Source organism: Macrotis lagotis, chromosome X (genome assembly GCF_037893015.1).
Source record: "Macrotis lagotis isolate mMagLag1 chromosome X, bilby.v1.9.chrom.fasta, whole genome shotgun sequence".
Classification (NCBI taxonomy): domain Eukaryota; kingdom Metazoa; phylum Chordata; class Mammalia; order Peramelemorphia; family Peramelidae; genus Macrotis; species Macrotis lagotis.
In genome coordinates, this window is record NC_133666.1 from 134,369,954 (window position 1) to 134,392,790 (window position 22,837).

Consider the following 22,837-nt stretch of genomic DNA (forward strand, 5'->3'; position numbering starts at 1 on the left):
GAGATACAGATGTAACCAAATACTCTCCAGTCTTTGTTTCAACTGGACTTCTTGCTTACCCTCTACAGTCTGGCCTCTGGACAATCTCTTCATATAAGGGGTCATTTCAGCTGCTGTCAGAGGAGTGAAGAGAGAGACACTGACTAGAGGCAGGGAGCCAGCAGAACTATCATCTGGAAGAAAGACAATAAAAATAACTAACATTTATAGATACTTTTAAGTTTTGCAAAACACTTTATGTGTATTACCTCCTTAGAGCATCATTATAACCCTGTTAAATAGGTACTTCAGGTATTTACTGCTCCCATCGTACATATGAAAAAATAAACTTCAGAAAAATTGACTTGCCTATGATTACACAGCTAATATGTAGCAGAAGTAGGATCTGAACCCAGATCTTCCTGACTCCAGTTTCAGTATTCTTTGCACTATACCACAATCAGTATGGTTAAAATAGCTAGTGAATTTCTGATCCAGTTCACTTAAAGTGATTTAACCTTGGCTGCACCAAATATCAATCAATAATCAGAATGCATGAAGAATAATATGAAAGGTGTCTTTTAAGCATACAAAATAGCCAATTGAATATTATCCCTCTCAAAATAGTCATCTAGGCTTATATACTTAACTCTATTGTTCAAAATATTTTTAACTCTTCTAAAACTGTCTTCAGAGCTGGAAGTATTTTTTAAAATGAGTAACTTATAGAGAATTGTTTTTAAGGGTCAGGATGGTGACACAAAGAGTAACAAAAGATGCCTACAATGTTTTTCTTAACTGTCAAAATAAGGTAAACCACAGTCACTTCTTTTGATCAGCAAAACCTGGAATTCATCCTAGACTATATTGATACAGAAAGGTATGTTTGGCTGAGTGGAAGCTTCTTGGACAAGGTTTCTTTTCTGAACTCATTCTCCTCAGCTTAGAGCAAAGATTTCAAAGACAAGCAAGAATTTTCTTTTGGAAAGGGAGTTGACTCCCATTATGCAGATTCTATATTTGCCCTAAATAGGAAGCCAAGTTCACAGCTAACTGAATTTTGGAGATGAAGTCCTAAAGTGGGAATAAAATGCCCAAACAAACTTGTGGTTCCTATATCTTAGCAACAGTAACCAAGTCCTGGATGCTTCTTTTTTCAATACAATCTAAAGCCTTCCTCATAAAAGGGACAATGAGTTAACCATGTCAGTTTCCTACATAACCTTCTCTGAACTCACCATCCCTCTCTTCATCTGAGCCATGGTCAGAAACATTATTCTTGCTGGGAAGACTCAGTCCCGCTAAGAGAGACTTTAGCATCACCAGGTCACCATTGTCTGAAGATAAGTCACTGTGGAGAGAGAAAATACTAGCTCTCAGCTCTTTATCCAGAAGACTAGGTAAAGAAAGTTGAAATTATTAAGGTTAGAGAGAAAGGGAAAAAGAAAGTATTGTTCTAGGGTGTCAAACAGGCAAACCAATGTATAAAGAAGAAAATATGATCTAAGTAGAAAGCCAATAGAGAGGGAACATCCCTAGAATGGTTGCGGTGGGCAAAGAAGAATCTGTTGTTCATTTTCTACAATTGAGAACCAAAAATCTTGGCTAAGATTTCCTTTTCCTATATATGAGGTTAGACTCCATGGTTAACATTATTATTTAACTACCCTCCAATCTCAGACTTGTTGGTTACTGATTTAAAGAGTCTGCTTTTCCTAGCAAATCTGTCCTCATGGGAACCAGTATCTCAGCCTGGGAGATCCCCAGCTCTCTACTTTGTCTGGGATGTAAACATTTAGACTGGAGCGAGTAGGTTCTAGGAAAAGAAAAAGTTTACAAAAGGGATACTTACTGGAGTGAGTCAGAATGCTTCTGCAGGAAGGAGATTGCAGCTGGGGCATTGCAGGTGATATACTTGTGAATAAGTTGGACAAACTTGCTGATGAAGGCAGCGAGATGACGGGAGGATTTTCTGTAATTCTGAAGGGAAGAACGCCTGCACTTGCATATGTCCCACATTAAACAAAAGTAGACACTGGTGTTTAAGATAATATCTGTCCCTGCCTTCCCAGAGACACAGCCTTCCTTAATGGACAATACAAATCACTCTTTTGTGCACACTATTTGTACCCAATCCCCATCCTCAAGCAAAGACCTCCAGGAGAAGATGGAGGAAAAAAGTTGTCAGTCACCTACCAGCAGCAATCGGATGAAGGAGAGAAGACAGTCCCAAAGCGCCCTCTGGTGTTCATCTTGGAACACCTGGGGTTGCAGCAGCTCTAGGATCCCCAGGACATGAATGAAGAATGTCAGGTGATTCTGTTGACGAAACTCTTGGAAGTTGAGGTGGGTTCGGCCATGAAGTAGGGCAGCGATCATGGCCAGATGCCTGCAAACAGAAGGGCAAAACCCTTTATATTCATCCTCTTTTACTGAGTCACCACAGCCTATCATTGACTGAGGTCAGAAACCAGGCAATGTGTTTTTCTTTCTCCTCAAGATCATAGCCTGAACTCTTAGGAATGCAACCTTCCTCCTTAGAGACAAATGTAGAAATTTTCCCACCCATCACCCAAACAGCAAAGGAGAAAATGACTAGGACCTCAGCAGCAGGATAGGGTGGGCCACAGCCAACTTCCGACATGCCATGTTGGCATCTGCTACCCGGCCCTCTGAAGATCTGGAGTCACTTGTGTCTGCGAGGAGGAGGATAAATCGGTGAACCAGAGCATCAAGCTGCAAGGAAGAGTGAGTATTTTAAGCTATGAGCAGTACAGCATCATAGAAGCAATTCCTCACTGACATTACTTCTACATAACAATGACTAAGTGGTGAAAAAGGACAGAGAGGACAAAGCTGCATGAAATTCAAGAGTGTAAAATAAGGCCTACCCTCTTTTTTTCCAATGACCTTAGACCTCCTTATTTAGAGAAAAGAATTTCTTTGGTGCTATTGAATTTTAGTGGTTAAACTAGCTTTCCAGTTCCCAACAGATCAAGTTCTCTAACATTAAAGCTACAGAAGAAAATTTCTTTGTTGACAATAGATTCAAATAGCACTCAGAACAAAACTAATTTGAATGAAAATCCATCTTTATCAAGCCTATAACCTGAAGACAGTGACCAAAAGGATGCTTCAAGGTTATTGAGTTACCTGCAATGGTGAGAGCTTATTATGTGACAGCAATAGAGAAGGTGAAAATTCTATCTTTAGGAGATGCAAGTGAGAATGGGGCACAAGGACCCACATCAAGGTCATTAATCTATTTTTTCCTCTACCAAACACATTTTGCACTTTGAAATAGACATCTCCATCTTTGGATGAAAAGAACTAAAAGGAAAAAAAATCACTCTATCTAAATTACTCTGTTAACTTTAAAACACTAAATTCAAGTGAAAATGGTTAAGTGGATAATTGTTGTACCCTACAGGTACAACACACCTGCCTTGCCTCAGCTGCAGAAAAGGAATAGCTCTGCCTCAGATCCACTCACCTTGCAGGTGCTGCTACTGGTTGCTCCTTCACTGTTCAACAGCGTCTCAGGCATGGGCACCAAGAGTTCTGGCAGCTGTAGATAGAGTTGGAGGAGAAGGTCTTGGCAGCGTTTTCCTAACAAACTGAAAGAGAAAGCATTGTTTAAGATAATATTATTCATTCTAAGGTGCTATTGAGAAACCCCGAGATCCTAAAGGATATCTGAAGAGCTCAACACGTTAGGTTGTGGAAGGACGTAACTGGATGTCAAACCAAGGGAATGTCAGTGCCCAATATTCAACAGCCCAATACACACACACACACACACACACACACACACACACACACACACACGAGTGTATGTGCATGCACATGCGTGCACTGGTTTCAGTAGGTATTATACCCAATCCCAATGCAAAGGGACAATGACCTAGACATAACTACAGACATCAATCCCTGTGGCTAGAGTGAATCATATCCAAGTTGAAACTCTGGGATAAAAGATGCACCTTGTCAATTAATTGTCTTATTTTAACACAAGTAGTCAGGGCCAGATTACAAGATCCAAGAATTCTTGCTAATTACCTCTGCTATCTAAATTACTCATAGTCAAGCACAAAGACATCCAAAGAATCATTTAGAGGTCCTTACCTATCTCCCCACTGCTGGATACTGCCTGTCAAGTACTCTGTTACTTTTTTGATGCTCTCAACATCTCCATGGCAACAGCTAAGCAACAGAGGTAAGCGTGACTGGATAAGGTTACATGAGGCATCTTCAGTGCTCTGACTTCTGGTTTCTGACTCAGCTAAGATCAGTTCCACCAAACTTATCAATTCTGGAGTTTGGACCTGAAGTACAAACTCTTCTCGTCGTTTCTGTAACAAAACCCAGAAGGCAGTCAGAAAAATCCCTATCCCAAAGGGCAGAAATTCAATTTGCTGAAGAATGCTGACTAAGATACTAGACTCCCAACATGAAAAAACTCAGTTACATTTCCATTCATTCATCTTGAAAGGGATCATTTGGTACCTGAGGAGTCCGTTGATCCCTTCCTTGCCAGATTCGAGGAACATGAATACAAGCCCACAGGAAATCCAAAGCTGCAGATGGGTCAAACCTGAGGAAAAAATAAGAAAATCCAGAACAGAAATGCCATTTCAGATTAGAAACAGGAAGCAATCTTTAGGAAAATGAATATGAATTTGTGTTTTTGCAGGGAAGCAGGAGAGAACTGAAAGAGCCTCACTTCTACACAAAGATAAGGGGATACAAAAGATTTTGAGTACTCAAAATATTCTCAAGGCTTTCCCCTTGGGGTCAATTAAGTGTTGCCAAGAAATTCTTTACTTCAGAAACCACAGGGGGCATTGAATAGAGCACAGGCCTGGAGTCAGGAGTACCTGAATTCAAATCTGGCCTCAGACACTTAATAATTACCTAGCTATGTGGCCTTGGGAAAGCCACTTAACCCCATTGCCTTGCAAAAATACCTTTGAAAAAAAAAGAAACCACAGAAAGGATAACATACTACTATGAGGTGTTATGCTGTTTCTGTTCCCTTGTAAATAGGTCTTACAGGTCAAATCCTAAATTATCAAATCCAAAGGAAATCAAGCACATTTTTACTAATGCTTTTTTTTAGTTCCTTAGTGGAGTGAAAAAAGAGTAGCTTTTAAAAAAAGACAAATAAGGACTCTGAAAATGAACCTGCAAAAAGATGCAATGTTCTCTCCAAAGAGAGAGGAATCTGGATTTAAGAACATCAATACAGCCTCACCTCAAGATTTGGGAACATCAGTGTCAGGGACCATTATTATGCTTCCACTGGGCCTGCCAGCCATACTCTGTGGATGGCATATTCAATATACTACACTTAGAACAAGATCATGAACACCTTTTCTTTGATAGTAAAGCTTATATCTTCTATTTAGTGGCCAACATTTGACGCCAAAAGAAATCCACCTTGGTCTACCAAAAAAGTATGTGTAGGTAAGCCATAGCCATCATGAGGACACAAGTCACCCTGTTAGTGGTGCACCTCATGTTATAATCAGAAAGGGACAAAAGTCACTTAAAGATGAGAGCATCTACACTGATGACATAAAGCTATATAACCAGATTTCCTGAGATGTATGAGGAGTATTCACTCACCTTTGCTCCCGGTTTTTGCAAAGAAGAATGTGTATGCACTGATGAAGAGTACTCCAATTAGATTGGTGTGTAAGGAGAGCCAAGAGATATGGGCGGAAAGAAAGCACCTGAGAGCCAGAATGACTTTTGGACTGTGAAAAGAGAAAACCAAAAAGTATTTACTGGTCAGTCTAATATTAGAAAACAATGTCAGTTTATAAAAACATTCTGTGGCTTCACCAAACATGGAGCAAGAAACAAACTTTTCTTGGATAGCTCTTCTAAAAGGATAAATAGATGAGCTGGGGAAAAAAATGTTAGTAAGATTGGTGGAATGTTCTCAAAAGACAAACTAGGAATGTTTTCTATAGCTTTGGAATGTTTAATGTGCTACAGGAATGTTTAATGTAGCTTTATCAAAAAAAATTTCTTTCATCTTATTGCCCAATCAAAAATGAAGACTGAAAGATTCAGACTAGATAACAGGAAACCACACAGAAAAAATGCTAGAAATGCAAAAAAAGCAGGATCAGATATTATGTTCCTAATTAAACAGTGTAGAACCTGTCCTTCCTTCGAGAAATTCATCATAATCCTCCTTTCTATGTATATGTATGATAATGAAACTCTTTCCCATGTTTATGTTGTCATCAGAAAGAAAGGAGATCTTCCTAGATCCAAACTCAGATCAAGAAAGGGATTCAAACCTTATTCCAAGAGAAAAGAAGCCTCTGCTGAAGATCAGGACAGCTGCTGATCACTTCAGGATCAAGCATTTCAAGCCAGTCAATTAGAAGTCCTGAGGAGGGACCAAGCCAGGCAGTTTCCATGCCACTGGAGAAGATAAAGACAATTAATTCTAGGTATTACTAGAACCAAAAGAGGGCTGTCACTTTACCCTTCCCACAACTCACCTACAACTGTCTAATTCCTTTTTCCCTGAGGTTTCCTCTCTTTCCTGAAGTAGCAAGGAACTTACAACAGCAATTGGCTTGGTGGAAGGAAATTTGGAGGCAGTTTCTGGGGCAGATGAAAAGAGGATGGCCAGGAACTCTTCAAGATAAGAAGACCTCACCTCAATCAGACCTTGGAGGACTAAGAATATAAAAGAAAAAAATGCTGTTGGAAATGCTAGCACCTAATAGCATTGTGTGACAACACAGCTTTGGAAAAAAATATATGGTTAGATTCCTGAAAAGGTTTAAGAGTAAGAATGGGTAGCTTCAACACATGGCCAATTAAATTTCTAATTTTTACAAATTATTCCAAACTGTGAATTATTCAACATTTAGTTAGAAAAATAGGTAGGAATTTTAATTTTTACTTTTTTGATATTACCCTTTTATTAAACATATATAGCAAAAACTGTAAATTTCTATTAAAACTTTGTTATGCTGATAAACATTTACTTATCTGAAAGGATTCATCTGCTTTTCCAGAACCTCTGGCTCCCTAAGGGGCAGGATGGCATAGGAGAGAGTACACTGAGCAGAACAATCAAAAAACCTGGGTCCATGTTCTGACTTTATCACTTACCAGATAGCTGTGTGACAATGGGCAATTCATTGACTTTTTCTCATTCCCAGTCACCTATCAGTTGTCAAGTATTATCAAACTCTACCTCCACAAAATCTCAAATCCATTCCTCCTTTCCACTTAAAGAGCTACTGCCTGGGGCCAAAACGAACAAGGTCAATCTTCCTTCTATCTAATAGCCCTTCAAATAACTGAAGATAATTATCAGGTTCCTTCCTGCCATCTCCCAAGTCTTCTCTTATCCAGGCTTCAAGATACCCAAATCTTCCAACTTATCCTCATACAATATGGGATCAGGGCCATCTTCTCTTCTCTGGACACCTTACAGCTTCAATTTCAATTTCTTTCTTAAATCCTGAACTCAACACAATACTCTAGCTGTGTGGGTAACGAGGACAAAATACAAAATTCTTCATTCCTGAAAGCTTGTCTCTCTAGATATATTCCATGACATCAGCTTTTGGGGCTGTTAAACTCACTGTTGAGTCACACAGAGCTTGCATTCCACTAAAACCTAGAATCTTTTTTCAGACAAAAAGCCATTATTTTTGACTTTTAGTCAAAAATGAAGTACTTCCTCAACCTAGCAAGTTATTTAATATGAGCTATACATTTATAATCATATTTTTAGGTTTTTTCCAAGGCAAATGGGGTTAAGTGGCTTGCCCAAGGCCGCAAAGCTAGGTAATTATTAAGTGTCTGAGACCAGATTTGAACCCAGGTACTGACTTCAGAGCCAGTGCTTTATCCACTACACCACCTAGCCACCCCCATTTATAATCATATTAAGCTAGATAACTCTTTGTAAATTGATGAGACTTCTTATCTATTTGTTGTTCATCTCTTTAATGATCTGTTCTAGAAATTTCTCAGGAATTGAAGTTCATTGGCTTATGGTTTAGTCTCTATGCCCTTTTTTTTTATTTTGGAAAAATGGAACGCCCTTTTTTTTATTTTGGAAAAATGGTACATTTGTCCCATTCCAATTTTATGGTACCTCAACCCCCCCCAAACTTTATTGTCCTTCTCCTGTTTTCCAAAATCTTTCATATATTATCAAATATGAATATTTTACAATTGTATGTCAGTTTTTCATTATTAACAGTTCATCTGGATCACCTTACAAAACCTGCTATTTAGTTTATTGACTTCTTACTTAGTCACTTATTAAATGTTTGTTAAATTAAAAACAAGTTGAACATCTTTGAATCAGCCTTCATGTGTAAAATGATATAAAGTACATTATAACTCAAGAAATATATAGGTATATGTGTATATATACACAGGTCCCTATACGGGTGTGGCTATCAGTATGTGTTTTGGACCAGACCTGTGATGTCATTAGTGGAGGGAATGCCTCTACCAATACAATTTGGCATCTGCTTTGAAAATTAAAGACTCAGAAAGTTGCTTGGGACATTAAGAGGTTAAGTGACTTGATACTTACAAAACTAGTCAGATGAAGGACTTAAACTCTGGTCTTTCTGTCTCTTCAGTCAACCCTAATATATGAGGTTGCCTCTCAAACTGTTATGCAAATGTCATCCCTTTATTAGTGGGGCAGTACATTACTATTGGAGGGGCAAGAGATATAGATGATCAAGCACCAAAAGGCAGAATGAAGGATGTTTTGTTTTTTTTTGCAAGGCAAGGCAATGTTGCCCAAGGTCATTCAGCTAAGTAAGTATTAAGAGTCCGAGTCTGGATTTGAGTTCAGGTCCTCCTGACTTCAGGGCCAGTGCTTTATCCACTCCACCACCTAGCTGCTCCTTTTCCTTAATTCCAGAACCAGTCAGGAATGTGTTCCCATCCCCAGTTATCATGAGAGTTATTTCTGCAGAAGTCTGAGGTCCCTGGCATTCCTTAGAATTAAATAGAGGAGACAACCTCTATCATGAGACTGTACCTTTGCCAATAAGTTCAGGTTCCACACTGCATTTTTCTCCAGACTTCAGAGTGGCAATCATGGCACGCACTGTAGAGTCAATCACCTCAGAATCTCGGCGGAAAGCCAATGTTTCAGCCAGGTGCAAGAATCCACCTCGTACTGCAGGAAAACAACTCAGCATCATCATTTTAGCCATGGGCAGTAGTCTCCAACCCCTTCCACTACACATTCCTGATGACTGTGGCTACCACTATTCATTCTTGACAATCTATTCCATCCAGGGGAATTCCCCAAGGGGAGTTACCACTGCATTGTCTTCACTCAAGAAATGTCCCCTCTGTACCAAATAGGCTTTTTATTCCCTGGCCAGGGAAACCAGTTCTAAAGGAAACTTTTGTCATTTTAAACTCCTAAATTATGAAATCATTCAGCCACATCCTTATTAATGCCATTTCAAATGCCTGTAGACACAGAAGTTCTGACAAATTCCCTTCAGCTAATGAGAAAATTGTTTTCTCTATATAAGCTAGACAAAAAAACATAAAAAAAATCTCTTCAGGGAGCTTTTCCCATTATCAACCCCACACTATGTATTTCCTGACTCTTCATACCATCACTGATCCTGTGTCGTGAAGAGTACTGGGCTGCAAACAATTTGAGCTGGGCTTGGAGAGGGCCATCTTCCACTGCAGGGTTTTCCAGCCATTGTAGCATCTGCATGAGGACTTTGAAGAACAGTGAAGAGAAGGCTGTGTCTTGTGGAACGCAACGCTACAGGTAAGTAAAAGACCAAGAGTTTTAAAAGCATGACCAAAAGAACACAATTAAGTAAGAAAACAGCATTGGTGAAATGACCAAGAGAACAGATATCCCAACCACAGAGATTAGGTAATACCTTCTGACCAGTGTATAAAATAATGTAATTGCTGTGTCTACTCATTTTACCTATTCAATTATCCTTTCCCCATAGTAACTTTACCCATCATGGTTTCAATATATTGTGGGTCAGTCTAAGAAATTGAAAGGAAATTTTGGAGGAGTTTTGTGGAAGTCTTAGACAATACACAATGGTCAGCTTCAGAAAACAGAAAAAGTTTAGAAATTTATAAAACATATATACAGTACTATATGACAACATATTTTATATTTTAATACCACAATAATTCAAACTTCTTTCTCTGGTATGGAGGATCAAAAAATTTTACATGGTTTTTCCAGATTGCAGCAGTACTGTGTCCTGTGATTATAAAAGGGATAACTGTAATAACATCCTACATTTTTTTTAAAAATAAGAATTAAAGTACCACCATCACCTAAGTCCGTGTATATAGAAACTCTCTCAAAAATCACAAAGCAGTTGTTGAGCACAAATAGGGGCAAAATCTGTTAATCTGGGAGATTAAAAAACTGATGCTGAAAGGAATGGGGTGTGGCTACATATGAATAGTACAACAGTGACCAAGATAGCAATAGACCACTAACCTCCTATACTGATGTGCAAATACTTGTTGAGCCCTATCAGGACCTACTACAACTGGGTACCTCAGGACAATGACCCAGTACTGTAACTCTTAATGAAGCAGTTAGATAAAAATGCTCTTTACCCTCAAGAAGTCTTTCACCTAGTGGGGAAGATAAGACACATCTATAAATACTTCTAATTCAAATACGATCAGTACTTAGTATTTGAAATAAGGACCTGGGTTTGAATTCAATTTAGTCACAAAGTCACCTTTATGATTGTGACAACCTCCCTGGGTCTCAATTTTCTCAACTTAAAAAAGGGAAACAGACAAATTGACCTCTCAAATCCTTTAAGACTTTACAGCTACAATCCTATGAGCAAAGTTTAACATAGCAGGGGCGGAGTTGGTGAAAGCTTCATGGGGATGGCACTGAAAAATGGCAAGAACATCAGTGAATGGATATCTGTAAGGAGGGTATCTGGGTGTTAGGGATAGACAGTGTGAGTAAAGACCTGCAGATAAGAGAAAGTTGGAATGTCTATGAAATGGTCAGTAGCAGTTTGTCAGGAATGTAGACCATATTAAAGATAAAAAAAGTGGAATCAGACAAGAAAAGTAGTCTGGAGCAAGATAATCAATAGCATAAATGTCAAACTAGCAAAAAAACATACACTTCATTCCATAGGCAATAGAGAGTCAGCTGGACAAAGAAATGACATGACTTGTGCATTAGGAAGATTAAATTGACAATAGTGGATAGAATGGATAGGCAAGTGAACAAACTATAAGTAGAAAGGTCAATTATTGAAATGGTTCAAGTGAGAGGTAAGTAATGAAGGCCTGAAACCAGGGTAAGGATAGAGGGAAGAGAATGCAAGAGGTGTTTCCAGATGCAGAATCAACTGAATTTGGTTACTGAGGAAGTCACCAAAGATGAGGTGAGAGATAAGGTAGAGTCAGAGATGATTATGAACCAAGAGTTCCATTTAATAATCCATTTTTTTATATTAGCTAAATGCCTCTCAGCTTCAAAAACTTGTAACACCTTTTCATATGCTCATGACCTTACTATGCTGATTTTCCCAAAAACTAGTCAAGTGACTTACCTAAAAATATCAACATCTGTTGCTTTACAATACCACAATATGATAAAGCTGGAATGAATCTTAGGAGATCTTCTAGGTCAATCCCCCTCTTTTCTTATGCAATTTTATTTCAGGGTACACCTTCCAATGCATCCAATACATTCAACTACACTACTCTAGTTGCTGTCCCCTTATTTCAGTCTTGTCCTTTCCCCACTTCCTGTCTTTACACATGCCATATTGTCCCATATACTCCCATATCCTCCTGACTCTTTCTTTTCCTTAAAGTGCTGTCTCCTTCCACAACACTTTCACTGATCCTAATAAGACATGCTCCTCCTTTTCCTGAATCTCTCAAGTCACTCTGTTTATCCTTTCCTATGTATTTAATAAGGGAAGTCAAGTGATGTAGTGATTAGAGAGCACCAGGCCTGGAGTCAGGAAGACTCATCTTAATGAGTAAAAAACTGGCTTCAAACATACATTTACTAGCTTTGAGAGCTTGGGCAAATCACTCAATCCTGTCTGTCTTAGTTTCTTCATCTCAGTAAAATAAACTGGAGAAGAAAATTACAAATCACTCCAATATCTTTGCCAAGAAAACTCCAAGTCAGGTCATGAAGAGTCAGACACAACTGAAATGATTTAACAACAAAATGCACTTAATCATTTCCTTACTTGTCGTATAGTTATCTGTGTATGCCACATCAGTCTAGCTAGAGGTTAGTTTCCATGAGGGCAGGAATCATGGTATTTCTCATCTTTCTATTCCACAGACCAAGTGTTGTATTGTATGTTTTAGGAAATTAGAAAATACTTACTGAAATAAGAAATGCTTACCTGGTATTGATACAGTTGCCGCATCAAGGGGCAGGAGATGAAGTGGTTCCGGTGCATTGATAATACCAAAGACCCACTGTGTGGGGAATTCAACAGGGCTGACACAGCCTGCAAGAGGCGTACTGCTATACCTGTCACTTGAGGATTTCCCTGTCGGACCTTTGCCAATTCCTGCCCCAAGGCTTGTTGTAGGGCCAGGGAAATAGGTCTGGGGTTTGAATTTTGCCATCGAGGATCGGGACTCAGTGTAAAGAGCTGACATAAAAAAGAGGAAGGAAAAGATTTAGAGCAAGAATAACATAAGGAAGCTATGGAGTTCTCCCTTCTCTAAGAATATCAGGGAGATGTTGTAGCTTCAGAACTGAACTCCTTCATTCACAGTGAACCTTTGATACAACACTTTCAACTTAGTTTTGGCTGCTCTAGCTACCGTGCCTCCTAGAGGATCTTATTTGATTGACATCTTTTAATGGCTTCTTAGTGTTTTCCAACATGCTTCCCTGTTTCAGTTCCTGAATTTCTTTATGTAAATTGACCATAATATAAAACTGTTCTGCTCCACTTTCCCCCCTTTACTTAATTCTGTTCTTTCTGAATAAACTTTGTCATAGTAGAGGCATGTCCCAGCTATGCATCCCCTCTCATCAAATCTTAGTGATGCCTGTCAAGTCCATTTTGCTTCTTTATTTTAGTAGTTGATTCATTCACCTTACTTTTTATTTATTTTTATTTTTTGTACAAATGATTTTTTATACATTACTAAAACATTCTTATTTAAAAGTAAACCCCCTCCCCCCAAAAAAATATAGACCCTCATGAGAAACAAAGAGGAAAAAAAAATGCGCTTCAGTCCAACACTACCAGCTCTGTCTCAGGTGGATCACATTCTTCATGATAAGTCCATCACAAAAGCTACTTCCATATTTTTTCATCTTTGCTGATGCTGATCACAACTCCCTCCATTCATATCTCCCCACTACCATACTATATTTTCTTTCTCCTTTCACTCTGTCCCTCTTCTAAAATGTGCTGTACAGTAGCCGAGTGGCACAGCAGACTCATCACCAGCTCTGGGGCCAAGAGGCCCCAAGCCCACATACCACCCCTAAGGCCCAGCAACCACCTAGCCCTGTGGTCCCAGACAGGCCACCAAATCCCAGCCCCTTGCAAGAAGTAAAAAAGAAAGTGTGTTCTATCTGACCACTCTCCCCCACAATCCACCCTTTCCTCCATCACGCACACCCCACCCCCGTGCCCCTTCTCTCCTTTTTACTCTAGATGTCTATACCTCATTGAGTGTATTTCTTCTCCAAGCCACCTCTGATGAGAGTGAAGGTTCCCTCATTTCCCCTTGCCTTCCCCCCTTCCATATTATTGTAATAAAAAAAAATCTTATTATGAGAAATATCTTAGCCTATTCCACCACTCCTTTCTCTTACTCTTATTACATTTCCCTTTTATACACTTACTCCATTTTTACCATGTATCTTCAATTTCAGCTCTCTCCTGTGCTTCACCTATAAAAGTTCCTTCTACCTGCTCTTTTAAATGAGCTTTATATAAATATTATCAGTATCATTTTTCTATGCAGGAATACATGCAGTTCATCATCATTAAATCCCTCATATTTTACCCTTCTCCTCCACACTCTTTTTTTAGGCTTTTTTGCAAGGCAAATGGGGTTAAGTGGATTGCCCAAGGCCACACAGCTAGGTAATTACTACGTGTCTGAGACCGGATTTGAACCCAGGTACTCCTGACTCCAGGGCTGGTGCTTTATCCACTGTGCCACCTAGCCACCCCTCTTCTCTACTCTTTGTGATTCACCTGAGTCCTGTTGAAGGTCAAACTTTCTGTTCAGTTCTGGTTGTTTCAGAAGGAACAATTGAAATTTCCCTGGTTCATTGAAAGTCCATCTTTTCCCCTGGAAGAGGATGTTCAGTTTTGCTGGGTAGTTGATTCTCGGTTGCATTCCAAGCTCTTTTACCTTGCAGAATATTTTATTCCAAGCCCTATGAGCCCTTAATGCAGTTGCTGCTAAATCCTGTGTAATCCTGACTGCAGCTCCACAATATTTGAATTGTGTCGTTCTGGCTGCTTATAATATTTTCTCTTTGACTCGGGAGTTCTGGAACTTGGCTGTAATATTCCTGTGGGTTGTTTTTTTTTTGGATCTCTTTCCTGGGGAGATCGGTGGATTCTCTCAATCTCTGTTTTGCCCTCTGCTTCTAGGATATCTGGGCAAATTTTCTGTAGGAATTCTTTAAAAATCAGGTCAAGGTTCTTTTCCTGATCATGACTTTCAGGTATCCCAATAATTTTTAAATTATCTTTCCTGAGTTTATTTTCCAGATCAGTTTTTTTTTAGGTTTTTGCAAGGCAATGGGGTTAAGTGACTTGCCCAAGGCCACACAGCTAGGTAATTATTAAGTGTCTGAGGCCACATTTGAACTCAGGTACTCCTGTCTCCAGGGCCGGTGCTCCATCCACTGCGCAAGCTAGCCACCCTCGGTTGTTTTTTCAATGAGATGTTTCACATTTTCTTCTAATTTTTCATTCTTTTGGTGTTGAAGTATTGTGACTTGACTTCTCGTAAAGTCATCAGCTTCCTTTAGCTCCATTCTACATCCGAAGGATTTGTTTTCCTCAGAGAGCTTTTTTATCTCCTTGTCCATCTGGCCAATTCTGCTTTTTAAAGCATTCTTCTCCCTCAATAACTTTTTAAACTGTCTTATCCATTTGACCTAGGCTGGTTTTTAACATGCTATTTTCTTAAGCATTTTTTTGGATCTCCTTGACTAAGCTGCTGACTTCTTTTTCACATATTTCCTGCATTTCTCTCATTTCTTTTCCCAAGTTTTCTTCTATCTCCCTCACTAGATTTTCAAAATCGTTTTTAAGCACTGTCATAGCCTGAGACCAATTTCTGTTTTCTTGGGAGTCTTTAGATGCGGGAGCTTGTACCTCCTCATCTTCAGATTGAGTATTTTGATCCTTCTTGGGATCATAGACAATGTATTTCTCAACAGTGTTCCTCTTTTTTCTCTGTTTACTCATTTCTCCAGCCTGTGCCTGGTTTTGGGGTGCTTCTTGAGCTTTTGAGTATTATTGGGACACCCCTCCAACAAGGATCTCAGTGTGTGAAGCTCTGACTTCTCTCCTGGTCTGTGAATGACCACAAGCACACCCCTCTGCCACAAGGCTGAGGTGGGGGGGGCAGCCTGTTCTCTGGGGGGCCTAGACTGAGATCAGGATCTGAAAGTGGTCAGAGTCCCAGAGTCCTGTTCCAGGTACAGAGGACAGACCTCTGAAGTCTCTCTCCACTCCCTTACCTTCAGTGGGCTGAGCACTCAAGGCTCAGTTGCCTGGGGGCTCCTGTTTATGGGCTCTGCCCTGCTTACTGGCTCCATGCCTGCTTCCCTTTCCTGGATCTGGACTTCCGTGCAGCCCCTGCTGCTGAGCTGACCACGCTGACTGCCACAACTGCCCTGAGGTCCTGGTCTTTGTGTGCTCACTCTAGTAGAGGTCCCCTCCATTGATCCTCCAATTTGTGCCCAGTGTTTCCCAGGGTGTAGGTCAGGAAATTGCACTTGCTGCTGTGAGCTGTGGCCCCCAGGTTCCCTGGGGCTGTCTCTGGGAGACTGAAGTTTCTTCACTGTGGCAGGCCACCCCTCTAACCCTGAGGAGAGGAGCCTTTCCACTATTTTCCAGGTTACCTAGGTCCGCAGAATTACCTCACTGGATCTTTATGTGGGTTCTGTCTCTTGAAAATTTAGTTAACAGTCATAATTTAAAGATTTTTGAAATATTATGGAGAGAACACCTAGGAGAGGCTCTTCTGTCACCATCTTGGCTCCGCCACCGCATTGGTGTTTCTGATTCACCTTACTTTTTACTAATTTTGTGCATTTCCAATCAATTGTACTGTCTGTTTTGGAGATAAAGCTTTAGAATCTGATAAGCTTAGATGAATGAATGAATGGGCATGGGCAGCCAAACAAGCCAGGAAACAATGTCAGAACCCTCAACAGCTGTCTCTAACACAGTTAAAGATCCATAGCTAAAAAGATTCTGATTCATGTAATGCTGAGACTCAATAAATTCCTCGATTCAGGGAAAAGTAAACATCAACATCCTGCTTGATTCCCAAAGCAACCTAATGGCAATCATTTAGCATCACAAGTCTAGTGACAACACAGACCTGGCTATAAGGAGACAAGTAAGTAGGTTCTGTCTACTAGAGTTGAGGAAAAGGCAAGCTGTCAATGAAGCAGCTTCTACTGAGAGCAGTTCCCTATAGAGAAGTGGTGTCAGCTTGTTTCCAAAGTTAACCCAATCTTCCAAAGTGTCAGTCAAATCATTCAATAAACACTTACCAGCACCTATTTGGTTCTATGCACCCACAAAAGGAAGAAGTCAGTCCCTGCTCTCCAGGAGTTTACAATCCAATGTGGGAGACAACATGCAAACCAATATACACAAACAAGTTACATAGAGGGTAAATAAGAAAGAGTGGAGGGAAGGCTTCCTGTAAAAGGTGGGATTTAAACTAGGACTTAAAGAAGTCAGAGGAGGAAGACTGACAGCCCAAAAAGCATTCCAGAGCTCAAAGAGGAATGTCTTATTTGTGCAAAAGCCTGGGTGCCAGGTTCATCGGATGGAAGAGAATGTGTTGGAGAATCATGTGTAAGAAGATCAGAAAAGGAGGAGGAGGGCAGGTGATGAATGCATTCACTCTGCATTTGCTCCTGAATATAAGAGGAGGAACTGGAATTTACTGAATTGGGGGTGACATGACTGGATTCTTTAGAGGCTGGATGGAGGATGTAGTGGAACAAGAAAGACTTGAGGCAGGCATAGTCACTAGCAGATCATCATGTTTGTCCTTCATTCTCAAAGAAGACCATGACATCAGGGAGGTGATGCTATGACAAGCACAGGAACTGGGGGGGGGGGGGGGGGGGCGCGTGGGGCTGTGCTAAGTCACCAGCCTCACTTTCTCCTCCAGAGCCATCTGGATCCAGTGGTCAGATATGAATCAGGATGACTGGAGATGGCCCTGGATGGGAGGTAATCAGGGTTAAGGAACTTGCCCAAGGTCACACAGCCAATAAGAGTTAAATGTCTGTGGCTGGTTTCGACTGACTCAAAGGTCAGTGCTCTATCCATTGCAGGCTTAGGTGATGAGGATCTGTGCCAGGAACAATGGCACTGTCAGAGAGAAGGGGCAAATTGGAGAGGTCGAATCAATAGGCCTTGGTAACAGTTTGGATCAGGGGGAGGGGGGTGAGTGAGACAGTGAGGAGTACTGAATGACTCCCAGATTGTGAGTCTCCTAAGTGATGATGCCCATTAAAAAACAGGAAAAGCAGGAGTGGGAAAGGATTTGGGGGAAAATAATGAATTCTGTTTTGAACTTGTTAAGAAATAACAATAAGAAGACTTTGAAACCGACTCCAAGTTAAGAATATGCCTTCTCAGCTTTAAGAAAATTAGGACTCAGACTTATTCAGTAATACAGGAAAATAAATGACCAGAATGAGTCAAAGGACCAAATATGGTATAAGCCCTGTGCTTTTTTTGATGTAGTCTCAATACCTGAAGGAACATGCTGGCCAAGTCGTCCTCTGGTCCCAGGACCCGAATCTGAGTGATGGCTCGAATCCTTCCCTGGCTCTGTGAATGCTCTGGACTGGTTTTTGGTTTAGGTGCTTCTGTACTCTCTGGAGGAAGATTAAAAACAAAGAGATGTTAAAATGACAATCAGCTTCCAAGGATGGAGGAAATCTTTTGAAACCAAAAGCATAATACAAAGAACACTGAGCTTTAGAGTTTGCTGTAATCTTGGACAAATTACTTTTAATCACCTATAAAATGGAGATAAATATTTAGACTATCTACCTCACAAAATTTTTATAAGGATCAAATGAGAAAAATGTGAAAATATTTTGTAACCATAGAATCCTACACAAATATGAATTAAACAAAGGATGGCCAGAAATGAAGAGTCACATCTAGGCTCCACTCCAGAGACTTGAGTAAAACCCCTCCTAGTATATCTCATATGTTTGTCCTAGTTTAGTTCAGGGTTCACCTGTCCTTTCAAGGATAGATGTCAAACAGGACCATGGACACTAGTTCAAGATTACAAGGTAACAAAGGAAACAACTATAAAAAGCCACTTTCAGGACTTTCATATCTGGCTTAGATTTTGGATTTTGTCTTGTGCATCTAGAGAAAGGCTTGGGGCACATTGTATCATACCTCGACGAGAGGGCAGAGAAGCAGTGAGCAGAGAGTGGAATGTCTGGCCTCCTGTGGCTCCTCTCTCATGTTGAACTTCCACCAGATGAGCCATATAATCTGCAAAGCAGCAAGTCAACAATATAAATATACAAGCATACAACCACAGAAATCAAAGCTGGAGGACAGTTGTTCTAAAACTGGTTTCCAGCAGTGTTCACCAAAAATTCCTGAAGACTTTGGGATCTGAGCAAAACATCTTCCTTTGGGAAAGGGAGAGAGCATCAAACACATCACTGACAGGACAGCTTATGTCCCAAATGTGGATTACTCATTAACCTGTCTAGCCTACCTGACAGCTGCACGAATGAAGCTGGCAATCTGGTATCAAAATAGTGACTTTGGCTCCAGAGACCAGGTTCTCCTTCTGCATGCCTTGTCTGACTATGCCAGCTCACTCTGCTCCATTTTTTTGAACTCCTTTGTTCCAAATGAATCAATGCCACACAAATTAGCACTTATTTATGCACTAACTGCTTCATGTAAGTTTAATCTCCTCAGACAGACCATAAACTCTTTAAGGGAACCACCAACCCTCCTACCCCCACCCCAATCTCTGTCTTCCTCACTATGTCCAGGCATATTGTTCATCATTCAGCAAACAGGAGGCTGAACACAGTTGGGATATGGGATACAAGTGAAGCAGTTCTTACTCTTGTCCATGATGTTTTGCTCCAGGGTCTGGGGATCATGGGACACAGCTTGGTCTAAGTACTGCAGGAGTTTACTCATGCTGGAGACAGGAATTCCAAAAGATTGAACAAATAGAAGCAGCTGCTGAGGCTCTAGGTCCTGCAATGCTGGAATTAATAGGTTCACTCAGCAAACAGCAGATGAGAATGAGGGTTTGGGGACAGAACTAGAGGGAAACTGGGAATGGTGTAAGTATTGGAGGTGAAGAGGTGAGGAGAGTATTGTTTTCATCCCCATCTGCATAGCCCAGGCCCTCTCTTGCCTCTGGTGATTAGTGGCAGCTGGCAGAATCTCAGACAAACAGGTAGAAGGGGAGAAAAGAAATAAGGTTAAAATTCACATACTTTGAAACTTTAAAAGGTGCATGATTTCATCAGGGTGTTCCCTTTACCTATGCTGACTACAAGCCTTTCATATCTTAGTAGATCATTTCATGAGTTGTATTGCCAAAATAAGTCATCGCCAAATTCGTGATGACTAATCTTCAGGTGAGAAACCTCTTCATACTTATCTAGGCTGGTTTCTTGCAAGACATTCAGTTACTGAGGGCCATTCACATTTGAAGTATTTCCAGGGTAATGGAAGCTCTTTCAAAGCTTAGGCTCTGCTGGCAAAGCTCCAAAGAACCCAGGATCTAGGAGTAGGTCATCAACCTAGCCCATAATTCCTCTCATTAGAACCAGACCAAATGTTCCCCTTCAAAACCTGGGGGGGGGGGGGGGGGGCGGGGGGGGGGGGCGCATGGTACCTTCCTTTTACTCCTGGTCGCTGACAAGGTTAACTGATAATCATTTTCGATCTTTCCCCTAGCTCCCACCCTCTCAATTGAGATATCTGTAAAATAATTTGCACTATATCTGGCACTCAGCAGATGCCATATAAATGCTGATTTTCTTCACACCTTCCCCATCATTGAGCCCTCAGGCTCACTTCTGATTCTAAAGCCCCTACAGGAACATTTTAAATAAGGTTAGTTTTTTAAAAACTTCCCTTTTGGAGTTGGATCCTGTTTAGGTTAATTAATTCGGCAGAATTAATAAGAATCCTAAAGGATCAAAAAATAATGAATTCACAAAAAGTGGCCTGCAAGGCCCATACTTGGTTCTAAAATTCCTACAGCCTTTCACCATATTCACTCCTCTCCAAAACTATAGCAAGTTCAAAGGAGGATGATAAGGATAGTGAAGGGATTCAACACTTTGCTAAGTTCTGATCAAAAGAACTGAGGATGTTAAGTTTGAAGAAAAGATTTAGGGGAAACATACTCTGTTTAAACATGTCATATAAGAAAAGACTGGGACTATTTTTGTTTTAGTCCCAGAGGCCAGAACAAAAAATAAAATTACAAAGAAGAAGATGTTGGTTTAATAAAAGGAACACTTTTGCTAGTAATGAGAGCTATCCAAATATGGAATAAGCTTTCCCAGGAGGTGGTGAGTTCCCTGTCACTAGGGGGCAAGTGGTGGTCAGATGACCAATCTCAGGAATGATTTGGTCTAGATGATTCTCTGAAATCCCTTTTCAGTGCTCAGATTCTATGAAATACTTTAAATCACTAAGAAAACATAAAATATGCCTGTAACATTTGTACTCAGAATTCCTCTAAAAACATTAGATCCCAAAGAAATCAATGTAACCAAGAGCTAAGAATACAGAAAGTTTATATTTATTTTATGCCTGCAGTTTGACTTCTTTTAGGCACAAGTTGATTTTCATTTCATAGTTCTTAGAAAACCTTGGAACAAAGGTCCAACAGAGCACAGTTAGATAAACCTAAGTTTATTCACTATTTCCCGGGTGGAAAAGAAGTCTTAGAAGTGGTCCATCAAGTGTTGAAATGGTATTCAGAATCTACATTCTGCCTATACTCTGGAAGACAAGATCCTGAGGATTTCTTGGTTTCTCAGTTCCCTTTTCTCTTAGATGTAACCTCTGGGAAGAGTCCCAGGTACACAAATGAGTACAAGGCTTAATAACAGAAATTCTCTTTCCAGTAAGATTTTCCTGAGACGAAGACCATGAAAGAATTTGGCTTACCAGCATCCACCAACCGAGGTACCTCTGAACGGATCATGCGAAGCTTTAGCCAGTCAGGAAGTAGCAGGGCTTCCTCAGATGTATCCACAAGGAAAGCGGTTGGCAAGGGCTTCTTCTCTGGGAACCAGATGTCCAGTAAAGCATGGAACTCACCATCTCCAGCTTCAAAAGAGGCCACAACAAAATAAGTATTGTGGTCTAATTCAATTATAAAAAATGCAATATTTATATTTCTGTACCTCTGTACTATTGTGTGGTTTCTTTTAGACTCTAGGTACATGACCCCATTTTGAATCTACTAGTTTACCCAGAACAAAAACAATTATCAGAGAGAGGGTGCCAAATCCATTAAAAAAAAAAAAATACAATGCTCAGGAGAGAGTCTCCAGTAGAGTAAAATTTAGAAGTAAAAAATGATGGAAGACAATGCTATGGACTGAAAGAAATCAAACTTCAAAAGAAATAAAACTGGTAAGTGGGTATCATTAAAATTACTCATGAATTTTTTAGTGTTCAAGGTCGGAGTCAGCATTGCCTTTAACTGTTCAGAGAAAGATGTTAAGGATTGAGTCAAGGATCCTATTCTACCTTTTTTCATAGTTCCAAGCAGGAAGCACAGAGTAAGAGCTCCTAACTCACCTTGTGGAGGCCCCAGTGTCAGGAGAATGACCATGGCATGGACCACAAGTATATGCATAGTGGCTGTTTCTCCACTGGTCCATCGAAGAAAGACCTGGTCCTGGGATTCTGACTAGAGGGATGTAAAAGTAGGGACAAGTGACCAAAAGAGAAAAAGTTAGCCCACCTCCATTTTATGACTGCAGTATTAAGATGAAGGAGCAAATACCACTACTGGGCCTATACCCTGAAGAGATGACGAAAAAGGGTAAAAACATCACTTGTACAAAAATATTCATAGCAGCCCTGTTTGTGGTGGCAAAGAAGTGGAAATCAAGTAAATGTCCTTCAACTGGGGAATGGTTTAGCAAACTGTGGTATATGTATGTCATGAAACACTACTGTTCTATTAGAAACCAGGAGGGACGGGAATTCAGGGAAGCCTGGAGGGATTTGCATGAACTGATGCTGAGTGAGATGAGCAGAACCAGAAAAACATTGTACACCCTAACAGCAACATGGGAGTGGATGATCAACCCTGATGGACTTGCTCAGGTGCAACAACCAGGGACAATTTGAGACTGTCTGCGATGGAGAATACAATCTGTATCCAGAGAAAGAACTGTGGAGTTTGAACAAATATCAAGGACTATTACCTTTAATTTAGGGAAAAAAAAAACAACTGATATCTTATTGCCTGATCTTGCTATCTCTTATACTTTATGTTTCTTCCTTAAGGATATGATTTCTCTCTCATCACATTCAATTTGGATCAATGTATACCA

At 40.2% G+C, this 22,837-nt stretch overlaps 1 protein-coding gene across 2 annotated transcripts in view; it reads right to left on the minus strand.

Annotated features, from left to right (window-relative positions):
* Positions 1-22,837, minus strand: part of INTS1 (integrator complex subunit 1) — a 54,262-nt gene that overhangs the window by 12,071 nt on the left and 19,354 nt on the right. For both annotated transcript variants that reach the window (XM_074205946.1, XM_074205947.1), the window contains 19 exons: positions 22,074-22,185; positions 21,435-21,596; positions 19,358-19,504; positions 18,666-18,764; positions 18,000-18,124; positions 12,402-12,656; positions 9,622-9,781; positions 9,029-9,169; positions 6,501-6,681; positions 6,294-6,420; positions 5,608-5,738; positions 4,486-4,573; positions 4,105-4,331; positions 3,473-3,596; positions 2,582-2,715; positions 2,176-2,368; positions 1,832-1,959; positions 1,218-1,330; positions 60-173 (listed from right to left, as the gene is read on the minus strand). In XM_074205946.1, the coding sequence (XP_074062047.1) occupies positions 60-173; positions 1,218-1,330; positions 1,832-1,959; positions 2,176-2,368; positions 2,582-2,715; positions 3,473-3,596; positions 4,105-4,331; positions 4,486-4,573; positions 5,608-5,738; positions 6,294-6,420; positions 6,501-6,681; positions 9,029-9,169; positions 9,622-9,781; positions 12,402-12,656; positions 18,000-18,124; positions 18,666-18,764; positions 19,358-19,504; positions 21,435-21,596; positions 22,074-22,185 (2,761 nt within the window). The remainder of the gene's footprint in view (positions 1-59; positions 174-1,217; positions 1,331-1,831; positions 1,960-2,175; positions 2,369-2,581; positions 2,716-3,472; positions 3,597-4,104; positions 4,332-4,485; positions 4,574-5,607; positions 5,739-6,293; positions 6,421-6,500; positions 6,682-9,028; positions 9,170-9,621; positions 9,782-12,401; positions 12,657-17,999; positions 18,125-18,665; positions 18,765-19,357; positions 19,505-21,434; positions 21,597-22,073; positions 22,186-22,837) is intronic.